The 13,522-nt window shown below is 37.5% G+C and overlaps 1 protein-coding gene across 8 annotated transcripts in view; it reads right to left on the minus strand.

Annotated features, from left to right (window-relative positions):
* Window positions 1–13,522, minus strand: part of EHBP1 (EH domain binding protein 1) — a 240,952-nt gene that overhangs the window by 75,364 nt on the left and 152,066 nt on the right. For all 8 annotated transcript variants that reach the window (XM_068406149.1, XM_068406140.1, XM_068406131.1 and 5 more), the window contains 3 exons: window positions 9,352–9,530; window positions 8,671–8,719; window positions 1,606–2,520 (listed from right to left, as the gene is read on the minus strand). In XM_068406149.1, coding sequence (XP_068262250.1) covers window positions 1,606–2,520; window positions 8,671–8,719; window positions 9,352–9,530 — 1,143 coding nt within the window. The remainder of the gene's footprint in view (window positions 1–1,605; window positions 2,521–8,670; window positions 8,720–9,351; window positions 9,531–13,522) is intronic.

The raw sequence follows: 13,522 nt of genomic DNA on the forward strand, positions 1-13,522 counted from the left end.
TTAATATATATGCAAATATAATGCTTTGTTGGCTACTTATATGGGTATCGCTCATTTATAACTTAAATTGAACACAAAGACACCGGGTACAAGCCAAAACACCTGCAAAAGCATCTGCTTCTACTTCATTTATGAATATCCACAAGAAAGTTCCTTCTTCATACACATGACTGATTATATTGCAGAGTAGAAATAACAGAAGAGGGGCTTCTGCACAGGCAACAAGAACAGTTCCCATACATATACACGCCCAAGTGCTGACTTCTTGGTCAAGGTCATCTGTGAAGACTCTGGGAAAATGTGTCTCTAGGCCTTTACATGAGGTGGAACTGGGACAGATGTTGCAGGTTGTGGTCCTGTGACAACCACGTGGAAATTGAGGTGGTTGACTCTAACCAGCAATTGAGTGTTCAAGGTTAAGATTGAGGCTCACATCTGAGATTTTATTACCATGTACAAATGCACAGAAGATTAACAGAGAACTGTCTTTAAAGCCATCTCTTCCTTTTTCTTGGCCTGTTACACCTTGCACATGAAAATATTCACAGAAAACACATCCTGTTTTGTCCTGCTCTATTATTCTCTACAGGCCAAATTGTTCATTTCTCATCCACTACACAAAGATGATGATGAACAGAAACTTCGCGAGACTTCACTAATTAAAGAAATTAGCTGGCTATGGAACTAATATTTGGCCACTATCACCCAACAATGGACTGCTGCTCTTGCAATAAAATGAATCTTTATGGCGCTTACTCAGGAAAAAATGTAAAAATATTTGAAGCAATCCACACTACCAAAAGAGTGGCTATATTCTTTTCTTACCAGAGCTAACGGCACAAAGCTGAACAAAGCCAAAACTCAAGAAAGCTCTTCAGAGGGGTAAAATTATAAGCATGCTCTGGCATTTTTTTAAACAGGGCTGATAACATTTTTTACATATTTTTGTGATGATACTATTTACTGATAATACCCAGCATTTATATAATATTCAACTTTCATCCTCACAATAAATCTGCAAGGTAGGTGGGTATATCCTTTTTATCTTTACAGAAGGGAAAATGATACTGTGGTTAGAAAACGTGCTCGAGGCCACTCAACGAACAGCATAACTTAATATTCTGGAGTTTCTGCCTCACCATTGCGGGCTACATTCACAAGCCCATGTGGTTTCTCAGAGAAGATTTGGAAATACGTTTGGTATATTTCAAGGTATTCAAAACTTTACATTTTTTGAATATGGACCAATGAATTCATAAGTCTTTTTCAAATTTGTACTTCACATGCAATACTCAGAAGAAAGCTGGCAAAGGACTTGAAACCATCTTTGTTGAGCTGGTTGAGAATACAACGTTACTTCCTTTAACTGGAGAGAGACTGGAAAGATTAACAGTAGGACAATTCATATAAACTTATTTTTCATGTAATGGTTCTTTTTCAGCATCACCTACTTTCGATCAAAGTATTTATTGCCCAACAACAAAACTACACCGCCCACCTTGTTATTTATACTGAAGGTATAGTGTAAATTACAAACATGGAGAAAGAACTTGAAGAGCATCTCCATCTTGACACAGAGGCATACAGAAAGTTTATATTTCTTACCTGGGCTGTTTTTGCAGTCTGATCTGCATGATTTAAAGCCGTTCTGGCATCATTATCAGAATCAGATTCTGTTTGCCTCGGAGAAGCATGTGGTTTCTTTGCAAGATCTGTATCCTTATTATAGGAGTATCCAAGCTTAGAAGTAGGAGATAAACTCAGCTTTGTGACAGGTGAACCAGGATCTTCTCTTGTGCTCTCTGCGGATCCTATACATCCCAGCTTTTCTTGCTCTGAGAAACCAATGGTACTGTCTGAGCTCTGGTGTCTCTCCTTGTCATTATCTTCACAAGCAACTATGGGAGACGTGTCCTCTTTTTGATCACTGACATGTGCCAAGTCACTCAAGTCTGAAGTGTCAGCTATCAGCAATTTCTTCCTTCCCAACGCAGGCTGTGCTTGTGTTGTATCTGTACTGGTACACTTCCCAACGTCTTCAGATGCAGAAGTCCTTCCAGAGCTCTGCTGGGATTTTTGTGGATCTGTGTCACTTCGAGTCCTGCGAGAAGAAGGGGAAGCTGTGCTTGGACTTAAATGATCATCAGGAGTCTGATGCTCGCTCTCAGATTCCCCAACACCGCTGTCGTTTACAAATACGGAGTCGTCCTGAGAAGCAAAGTCTGCCAAAGCACTGTCTGGCGGATGCAGCTCAGGCTGACGGTTCAAGTCGTTCAGCTCCGCGTAGAATTTTTCCTGGTCGACAGAACTGTTTGGGTCCGTTTCATAGTTGCCAACTTTGTATGTGCTTTTACTACTGTTCTCCTCTATTTGAACCACGTTTAATTCTTGGCCACAGAAATGTGCCCTTATTTGATAGAGATAGGTCATAACAGTCAGTTTGTCAGGTATCGCTAATAAAACCATGTCAGAAGGTTCCAGCAATCGCGATATTCCTAAACTGGCAAACCCATCATATGCCTTTAAAAACAGACAAAATAAAGATTACAATGCAGCAATTTCTTACATATCATAACATTTCAAGAATGCAAGTGGAAATTTCAGTCAAAATAAGCAACCCTAAAACATAACAGTATTACAGGAACAGTATGGGTTCAACTCTTATTACTTATTATTCTTTTGGCTTCACTACAGTAGGACAGTTGTTACAATTTTTTGTTGCACAATCCAATCTGAACTCATCAATTTTTCCTGATAGCTTCTAAATATCTCCCAGGGTATCTTCACAGCAATGCAAATCAAGAGAAAATGACCAGTAAAGACACTCAAATGGCATTGTTTTAAACATTTTTAACATGCTACCATACTATAATAAAATCTTTGGTTACTCACAATGACACCACTTCCACGAGTAAAAAGATGTTCATGAAACTGCAACTTAAAAGCCCTTCTGCTTGCACTAAGAAAACCTACCAGTATCTTAAATGGTTCTCACTCAAGTAGCAGGAAACAAGCAAATAAAAAAAAAGTGTAAGAGTTGGACCAGAAAAAAGCAACTAAGGATGGCTTTTTAAGATAAGGAACAAAGATATAAGAAACACAACACTAATCTGTCTTTGGCTTTATCACTAGTGATCAATCCTCTCTCTTCTGCTGGTCATGTAATTGCAGTGATTTGTGTTGACGAAATACTATGTCCACCTAGCCAAAAACAACATCAACACAGATGACTTGATATAAAACATAAATCATATTAATCCAGCAAATGAATGCATTTTAAAAATATTTGTTGATGATAAATTTGTAAGAATAAAAGAGTGAATTTAATTCTCACTTCACTTTAATTTCTAAAAGCTAAACAGTTTGCAAACCTTCCACTGTGTGAGGCCACATTGTTTTTTCTGCTAGCCCTTTAAGTGAGTGGGCTTGGTGCATCAGGTTTTTCTAGTTTTGAAGAATTAAAGATGTTTCTCAACTTACAATTAATTATTATTATCCTGGATTAACCCTGGAAGACAATATTGTGTTTCAAGGAAGCCTTTAAAAAGGCCTCCTGTTAGCATAGATGCACTCAGTTAAAGCACTTGGACTTCTTCCCCAGTAATTCTGCAGCTCCTTTTCACGCTCTTCTGAAGGGGTCTAAAATGTTCACAGTTGTTCCTACACTATTTTGAACAAAACAGATGCTAAATTTAAGACATGGATGAGAACCTGTCCTTTCACAAGGAAACAATAACACACATTGCTGGCTTCAACGCTACCCCAGTTCTACACTATTTCCTTAATTTATTTAGTTTTAGAAGTGTGGAAGAAAGAAAGACAAAAGAAATTAATTATGATTTTTTTATCCTCTTGGTTTTCATACTAGTAAATGTTCAACAGCGAGTTGGAACGTGGGTCTGGCCTGGCTGGCTCCTGGCAGACCCGGTTATTTTACTTGCTCTGAGAAAAGGAGGCTCTTACATTCCCATTGCAACATCACTCCCTACTCGAGTGTCCAACAGTTTTCATTTCAGCCACTTTTCAAACTCTGCTTCTGATAGCTGGAATTTATCTTCCTGAAATTTTGTATGCTTCCCCTCATGCTCAGGTATAACTTGCCAAAGCATTTTTGGTGAAGCAATTTTTATATCGCTATAACAAATGATTCAGAGAGTTTATATCTAGACATAGAAATTATCTGAATAATTTATTTTTAAGCCCTTCTGGCTCTCCCTGTGCAAAATGATTTGGCCTAAAATCATTGCTGCTCTTTGGTGGGGTATCATTTCTTGGGAAGGTTCATTATGAGAGATTGTTATGCCATTTATAAAAGCAGAGCTGTGCTTTTATAAGTAGTATACAGGAGTAACAGTGGAAAATGACTGCTGTATTTGCTGATACAAAGCTCCAGACGGAGCAGAACAGCAGGAAGATGATGGGTGGGAGGGAATGGAAAGAATTCAGATGGTAGAAGAGGGACAGCTGTCATTTACCTGGTCTTGGGACACAGAGCTGGAGAAGCAGGATAAGGCTGGATACAGAAGAGAGGGAGACAAGAGAGGTGGAACTGAACAGACATGAGAAGCACAGAGAAAGAAGAGTTATAGGACAGCAGTGCAGGGATTCAGGTGGGCAGCCTAAGCCATGGCAGGTACTGGGAATGAAGAATGCTCATACACCAGCGGAAAACAGGCTGGGTATGAAAGCGTAGCAAGCCAGCTGTGCTGTCCTCTGGACCAAAGGTAACACCAGGATTTGTTGTTTGACTAAGTGGGTCAGTGCTGATTCAGTGGCATAAATAACCTGTTACCTCACACTGGAGGTAGTGGGAGTTACCATCTGAAGAATGAAAGGACCGAAGCAGGGGCTTAGCAGTCCACAGCAGCCAAAGCCCATAGACATGACTTGACCTGAACTCTTTTAATTTCTTATGTATATGCTAATAAAACTAAGTCCTAAGAATATCTCCCAGGGTCTGTAAAATGAAGGTGAGGACAGTGTTTCAGAGTTGTCAGGCAAGGCACTTGCTTAGAATGGGTAACACTACAGCAGAAGGATTGAATTTGGAATGATGGGTACTCTCGATACAGCTGCAATCACTTTTTACTGTCTGCTCAGTTCTTCTGGTGATGCTTGGGATGAAACACAATAGTTTCCCACTGATGCCAGATACTTATCTCCCGTCCCCTCTCCATCTCCTTCTGGATGATACACTTTCCTGCTTCTCTCCTTTTCAAGTACACAAGATATCTAGATTGACATGCAAATGTTTTACAGTCATTAGTTCTATAAATAGCAATCGTATGCTTTGTACGTGTCCATATAGCAGTGTGTGATGGGTTCCTCCTTCACTGTTAGAAAAGCTGGGAGCTTCTTGATATTCCAGCATATTTATAAATCCCTAGTGTTTCTAACTAGTTTGTAGCTAGTTTGTAACATGGTATTAACAAAGTAAATTTTCCACGTCAAATTACTTCTTGTTAAACAGAGGCATAACTAAGGCTTTGATTTTGCGAACGTTTATATGCACATTTAACTACACTCCTGCATGATCCCACCGAGGTCAACAAGCAACTCCTACGCACACAATTAAATACATGCTTATGATTTTGTGGATCAAATAGTAGAAGTGAGCATGAACGCCTGTTATAAAAATATGGCTGCCAGCTTAAAGGCAGGTATTTTTTTCCATTTTGATGCAATGCTATCCCTGTAATTCTGAATTCTTGTTTAACTGTGTATGTTAAAAGGATTCCTTCCTTGCAAAATGGGATATTTTGTTAAGACAATCACTCGAGTTCAAACGTATTGAGGAATTTAGTAGAAATGGTCAAAAACTAGAAAAAAAAGAGAAAAAAAAGCATCACAAAAATTGAAAGTGCCAATTGAACATCCAGAAGATATATTACTATTTTCACACAATAATCCTTCAAATGAAACAAGCTTCTCCAAACAATAAAATAATTAAAACCACAAGTTCATTATTAGAATCATACTGTTGTGCCCTTCCACTTCTCATTCTTTCATCCCCTCTCCAAGCTCCAGCCAAGTGTAGTTCAGTAGCTCACATTTTAAAGTGCAGGACACGTTATTAGCAATATGAAAAATTTCTATTCTTGATAAGGGACTATACTGCCAGTATGCTGTAATTTGAACATTTTTCATTATTCTTTACTAATAATCAAATGGCCATGGTATATAAAATTAGTTAGTTAACGTTATTGGGAAGGCTATATGGATAGTTATATATATATATATATATTAGATTTAAGCAGAGCCACAACTCTTTGGATCAGCTGGGAAAGTATCCTTGTAACGTTTTTAATTTTCTCAAAGATAATCCTGGTTTCTCTTTTGTTCCTGACAGAAATTTGAATTTGCCATGAGCACAATGCACCAAAATAGATCTGAATTCTGATGATGCTAACGTACTCTGGAGTAATTGTTTGGGGTTTTTTTTTTAGAGATATATTGTGGAAATTAACAATACATATATACACACACACACGTATGTATATTCAGGACATTAAGCCTATTTACCTATCTCCCGATGAAGTTTTTTCTTTTTTAATTTACTGACAAGCTGATTGACAGACATCAGTTGGGATCCATCAGCACAAGCACCACAGGCAGTATTCCAACCATTTCCCAACTATGTAACACACTGACATATTGGCCAAGATCAGATGTCACAGGTAAATACCCTTTTTTATTCAGCATCAGTGGCAGCACCAATTTGGCAAACGACTAGTGTGCGTTATAAAGAAACTCCAAAGACGTGCTTTTTGTAACAGTGCATTTCCATGTGTGATTATGCACAGTAATTGCACAGAAATAGTTGTCTCTTAAGATTTCTTCTTTTTTTTATTAAAATACAAACAAGGTCACGCACTTCTAAAAGATATACTCTTATGGGTTAACCTTTAATCTATGGTCACAGTCACCTCTTACCTCCTTGGGGGGGGGGGCGCGGGGGGAAAAAGAGAGCTGCTTCAGACAAAGAAAATTGTTCTATTCATCCATAGATGTTATTTTAATTGGTTAGGAAGAATCATTGTCAAATGTGTTACATATCTGCATGGAATTTATAGGCAGCCATTGTTGCCAGTGCTGCATTCACTCCAACCAAGGGCACGCGGGGTTATCAGGCAGAACTGTGTGAGACCAGGAAATAAATCTGCAGGAAGCAACTGAGATACTCAATGTAGCTGTCAGGCGAAGGCTTGCAAAGTGATGAAAGAAAAAAACTGCACAATAACAACAATCATTACTTCTTCAATCCTGGGAACTATATCCTGTTAGAGAGACGGGCTAAAAAGTTCACCGTTTGCCATCACAGTCCTCATAAAGAAAAGATGACTGATCGCACGGCTAACGTTTTTAATTAATAATCTATTCTTTCTTTTTTATAATCTCGTTTAATTAGCCCAGACACTCAACAAAACTTAAAGTACAAAAACATATGGTCACAGAAAACTCTGTGATGTCATGGATAATCTACTTAGGTCATCATAAGGCCTTGTATTAGTATGAAAAAGATATCATTGGCCAAATCACTCATTAGATAACAGCAGCTCAGAGATATTTCATTATTTGTAATACTTAAGTACTATTTTAAAGACAAGCAACTCCCTGGCTAACAAGGAAGCGTGCAAGCACATTAAAATATAATTACCCTAAACACAAATGAATTTAATAAAGCACTTTCAGAAATACCACATATCAACAATCTAATATTCTTTAGTTATATTTGCCATATAATATTGAACCTAATTAATTTATTCAAAGTATATTTTTATACCTTCATCCCAATGAAATTTAGTGCTTTTAAAGCAGTATAAAATCACAGCATTGAAAAGGCAGCTACTTAAAAACAATTTTCAGACGATCTTCAGGAATTATTTTATTATCAGTGTCTCACATGAAAATTATCATTTCTAAACACATCCCTAGGGCCCAACCGAAGCTTGTAATATGCCTAAAATAGTGAGAAGAAATAAAAAGTCTTCTGGTGATTCCCAAAGCGAGTTGTTGCTTCTTCCAGAGAAACTTTTTACATCTTTGCATCACAAAGGTACAAAGAGTGGTTCAAAGCAGCTGCTCAGCACAATGCTATAAAACTATTTTGCTAATATTTCGGCTTATTCGCAAAGTATTGTCTCAAGACTTTTCACCCTAAACTTTCCTTGTTGCGTACATCACTTCACTCAGCTGCTGCAGTATAAAAGTAGGTGTAAAATTTCATCTTTAAAAATATAAAAATCACCATCAAAGCAACATCAACAGTGACCAACGCATGGAGCCCCGTTAAAGCAACAGAAAGAGAAGTCTTGCATACAACAATCCAAGAGCAGTTACTTTTTTCTTTTTTTTTAATTACGTGGCTGAGTGGAAAAATCAGAGGAGCGATCCCAGAAGGCAGGCCAGCCCTTTCCTCTGCTTTCACAGTTAATGTAGGCCATACAAATATTAAACTCTAATGCCAGCCTTGCACTTGTTGTGAATGTTAAGGACCATGACAAACTAGAGTCAATAATGCATCCGATTTGAACCGCAGGAGACTGAATACCTTCTGTGAGCCGCAGTTATGACCTTACAAAACAACCGCACTTTCCCAAAATTAATAAAAACCTGCAGTGAAGCCAAAATTGAAGCTATGTCTTTTTTTTTTTTCCTGGCAGTTCTTACCTTTTTGTTGTTCTCTTTAATATCTTGAGGATTCAGGGACTTGTAGTCACTGAGGGGGAAAATGGCACAGTGGGTATGTACAGTATTTGATAAAAGCAGCAGTTTTAAAACAAACCGAATCTAAAAATTTGACATACAATAATATCATCCAGTAACTAGCAATTTCACAGCAATTCAATCAATAAAACTAATAGTGTGGAAAATTAAAGGAATAAAAAAAAAAAAAAAAAATAAACACCGATTACATGTTTCACTGCCTGAAGCTTTCCATCTAAAAAAGAAGTTAAGGCAGGGACTAGAGGCCGGCCTTGACAACCAAATTTACCAGGAGGTAATTCACCCTTGTCAGTGTACAAAGAGCTTATTCCTCTCATCTCATTTCAACACCGGCACAATTTTCATATCATCTTGAAGTCAGTTCTTTGCATAAGATTAAGAAGAAGAAAAACAAATCACAGAGAGGGGAGAAACAATTTTTTATGCAACAAGGGAGAGAAAAGAGGTCATAAAGTTTGAGCATTCATAAATATGTTTTCTTAGAAAGGATGGTTCCCTGCTTGAAAGAAAAGGGTGAAAACAGTTCAACACCTGAAACGAACAGAGATTTGATTTTTACGTAAACTTACATGTTATATATTTCTATGAGAGTTAGCTTATGCAGGCAAAGAGTATACAACTTACATTAGGTCTGGTCTAAAGTGATGTAATATTGCACAAAAGGATAAACCGTTTCTCCACGATGTAGTAAAATTGGTGATTTTCACTCCCCTATAGTTTTTTGTAACTTCTTTGCACCACACAAGCAGTGACTGACTAGCGTTCGGCTTTCTCCCCAAAACAGGACTTGGTATTGGGCTTGGCTGCAAAAAAAAAAAAAAAAAAAAGAAAAGAAAAGAAAAAAGAGAAGAAGATAAAAGAATTCAATGGAAGATGAGAATTAACATTAATTGACCTAACTAGATCATCTGTATCCTTTGATGTGAGTTTAGGTCCTTCACAGCTGTCAGTTTACAATGACTGTAACTTGCAAAAGACACAAATCGCAAGTTATTATCTCCAGTCGTCGCCCTTGGCACTTGTCTCCAAAGGATGTAGACATACGGGATTCCAGATCTACACAGGAGACCAGGCCAAGAATTGTACCAGTGGAAACACCATGCTTGAATACTTTAGGCATAGTCCTGCACAGCCCGTGATACAAACCCTTGAAAAGACTTCCCAAAATGCAGCCATGGAAATGCATCTCCACAAGCCCTTTCACTTTTAATGAAGATAACACTGTGACTGGATCAAAAGCCAGGCATAGCAGGGGCAGAGTTTACCATGACTTGCAATCTACCATTGCGGCATGGGGATCAAAGTGGCTGCGTCCGCGACATATGATTAATGCATCCATCTCGTATAGGCTCCAGCGTAAAGTTTTTGGCCGCACTCTTCCTGTTTAAGCGCACGATTGCATAAAGGTAATTACAGCGTGGTGTTTCTAAACAGCCACTTCCAACCATACCCACAGAGCTTCCTCTTCCAGGCTTTAGTTTTTCTACGTGGAAAGGGAATTTCGGCCGTAAATCGTTATCAGAGGGTGGTTTCTAACAAGTATCATCAACTAATAATGACCATTTCCCAAAAGGGTGCTTTGACACTTTTAGTAACATTTTGGTTAGCACAAAACAAGAGTTAAAACGGAATAAAATATTTCAGGCATTTGTCAGACTGTCTGCTGTTTCTCAAATTCAGCAGAGAACTTACTGATTGCAACTGATGTTTTTAAGAAATACGCACTCATTTCACTAGAAAAATATTTTCACTTTAAAAAACTCTTAGACGTAATTAATCAAACAGAATTTGACTGACATAAATCCAAAGTCTGAATTATAGGGAAAGAACTGAGCCCACTCATTTTTCAAGGTAATATTATTAAAAGCATATATACACCACAAACACCCTGTTTATGCACCTTACAGCTAGAGAGTTCCCAAATTAAGATAAAAATAGAGCAAGTAATTTACTATTATCACAGCCACTTAAGTTTAACAAGTAGATCCTTTTGGCCATATTACCTATTTGTGAAAGACCAACGATGCCCCCACTTGACTAAAGTATGGCAGTGCTAAGCAATTAGCTGCTAGCTACCAACTCATTTATGTTTTCACTGCTTCTGGGGAAGAAAACGTACAGAACCAGGCAAGTAATTTTTCATTTACCGTGACAGTCAGCCCTAAAAAGTTGTTTTAGAAACACACCTACCTCATCATCAGATAGAAGCACTGCCAACTCATTTAGAATGTGCAAAATGTATACCTTGCTGAGATTTTTTTAAATACCAGATCTTACATACAAAATAACTTGTTAAAAAGTGGTTTTTTTTTTAATCCTGTCAACGATTAAAATCAGTGTGAACAAATCCGTTAATGATGAGTCAAAGATCTCTAACTAAACTGAATTAACATCTTAACGGTGATATACAAAATAGGGAAGAAAAAGCAGCAATAAATGATAAACTTCCTTCACTATGCATCAGATTTTACTCAGAATAACAAATATTGCTTAGGAGCTGCCAGACAGTTACTCCAGATTCAGAGTGATGTAACTAAGATAAGGTTTTTCTCCTGTTTCTTTCACATATTGAAGCAAAAACCAGTAACTAACCACTGACCCCAAATTTATGTACTACATTATTTAAAATGTATTTTATATCTAAATTACATATATGGAAGTAACAGTGCTGGGAGAAAATAACTAAAACAGCACCATCGAGAGGTAGAAAAATAATATTTTAACATATTTTTAAAGCACAGAGCTAATTCTTTGAACCATAGAGCACTACTTACCAAATATACTAAATGTCAACTATAAAGTTGTAATACTTGTTGCTGAAGCTCTCTACAGAAATGTTAAGTGTTCCACTTACCATCTAAATACTTCTGGTTAACTCTGAAACACCCTTAGGCAATATTACCATTCAAATGCCTTAATTACACAGCTACCATAACTGAAAATGTAACTGATTTAAAAACTAGGTTTACAAAGAACATCCAAAGCAATTAAATCAATATATTTAGCTGAATTTAGCATTTTATTTAACAAATTATCAGTTTTTAAAATCCAGATTACAATTCCTTGAAAATCTATACTTAAGTTGGAGCTTTTTTCCCATGTTTGTCCTTCCATTTACTTTAAATTTTCTAAAAGTATTTTATCCAGAATATGCAAGACACTAGCATTCGTATAATGTGCTTATACAGTTTTCTCTTCTCTAGCTGATAAAGCAGAAATTATACACGTCTTTCTTTCCAGATTTAGTACTCCAAGTTTTTGGGATAAAGGTGAAGTTAATATAATGATAATGTTATGCTCCTATTCACCACCTGAGTCAAAGCTCTCGTTATTTAATCTACGATAAAAGCATTCAACTAAAGACACACTGGAGATATTTGAATAATGGCCAAATTGTGCATGAGCACTTGACATTCCTTCAGAAGTGTTAACAGGAGTTAGTTTAGAGTTCTTTTTTTGTAAAACATCATTATGAAAAATATTTTCTTTCGAAACCTGTAAGTTGCACATATTAATTACAGGTTCAGTGCAAACACAATTACTATCAAGCACCTATTTCTAGCACATATTTGCTCTACGAGATTGGTAGGAACAGATCAAATGAAATGAAAATTTCATTAGCTTTTTCTTACATAATTCTTTTAAGCACTAACTACACAATTCTGCTAAACCACACAGCAGTCATGGTTTGGCTTTCTGAGTTCAAACCATGAGAATTCATTTGGAAATACCTCTAAAACGCACGAGATATCCACAACAGATTGCCAGATCTGCTTGCTGATCGACAAATTACTGAATCTAATGCAACTGATTTTTATCCAGTTGTGGAAAAAATGTACAGCAAATGCGGAGGTACCAGAGCTGGTCCCTCACCTGTTAGCTCAGATCTAGACGCAGTATCATGTGGGTGGATTTATCAAGTGGAGTCAGCACTAGCTTCAGGATATCTTTGTTGCACAGTCAACAGAAGCACTGAAGTCTTTATTCTTCTTTCACATGTTCTGGAAGCTTAATTAATACATTCTATAGTGTATGCATTTTTCCTCTTGGGAGATTATCCCATCAGACCATTACTGGAAGTTAACAATAGGACAATAGCTTTAAATATGAGGCTGCATCCCTGCATTTCAAAATACTTAAATAATTGTTTTGCTGCTCTCAGGAACGCAGCACCAGGTGCACTGATGGTCCCCAAAGTGAGGGTTGAGTTGCATCTCTGACACACATAGGCCAACACTCAGGAGAAGAAAATCAAGATGGGAACTGGCGATGGGAACACGGGGCTATGAACCAAACCCTCGTATGAGACACAGGGAGCAGCACAATGAAGATCACAGGGGCTCAGTCTGAGCAAGTCTCAAGAGCTTGTTGACAGGTTGCATGGGGGTGGAGGAGTCTGAGGAGAGCAAGAGGCAGTGTTGAAGGCTGGAAGAGAAAGATGCTGAGAGGAGTAAGAAAAAAAATATGTTAACAGCTGTGGGAATCTAGGTGGAAGACATGTGGTTTCAGTTTTATATTATATTTGTATTAATGAACACAGCTCCCTAAAGAGGAAAGGAGTTGAGAGAAAAACCTAGGAAAGGTAATTAACTGCTGGAGGAGAGGAAGCTGAGATTGAGATAGGGCTGAAAGTCAGAATAGGGAAGACCTACAAACAACCAACAAACAAGTTACATTCCTCAAGAAGCAAGTACAGGCAATGGTCTCTTACTTATTTGACTGAACAAAATAAAAGGATTTTCCCTTGCCCCTATCAAAACTACAATGCTGTCTAGGCTCACTGAAAATTGTGAAA

The sequence above is a fragment of the Nyctibius grandis genome, chromosome 1, assembly GCF_013368605.1.
Source record: "Nyctibius grandis isolate bNycGra1 chromosome 1, bNycGra1.pri, whole genome shotgun sequence".
NCBI lineage: Eukaryota > Metazoa > Chordata > Aves > Nyctibiiformes > Nyctibiidae > Nyctibius > Nyctibius grandis.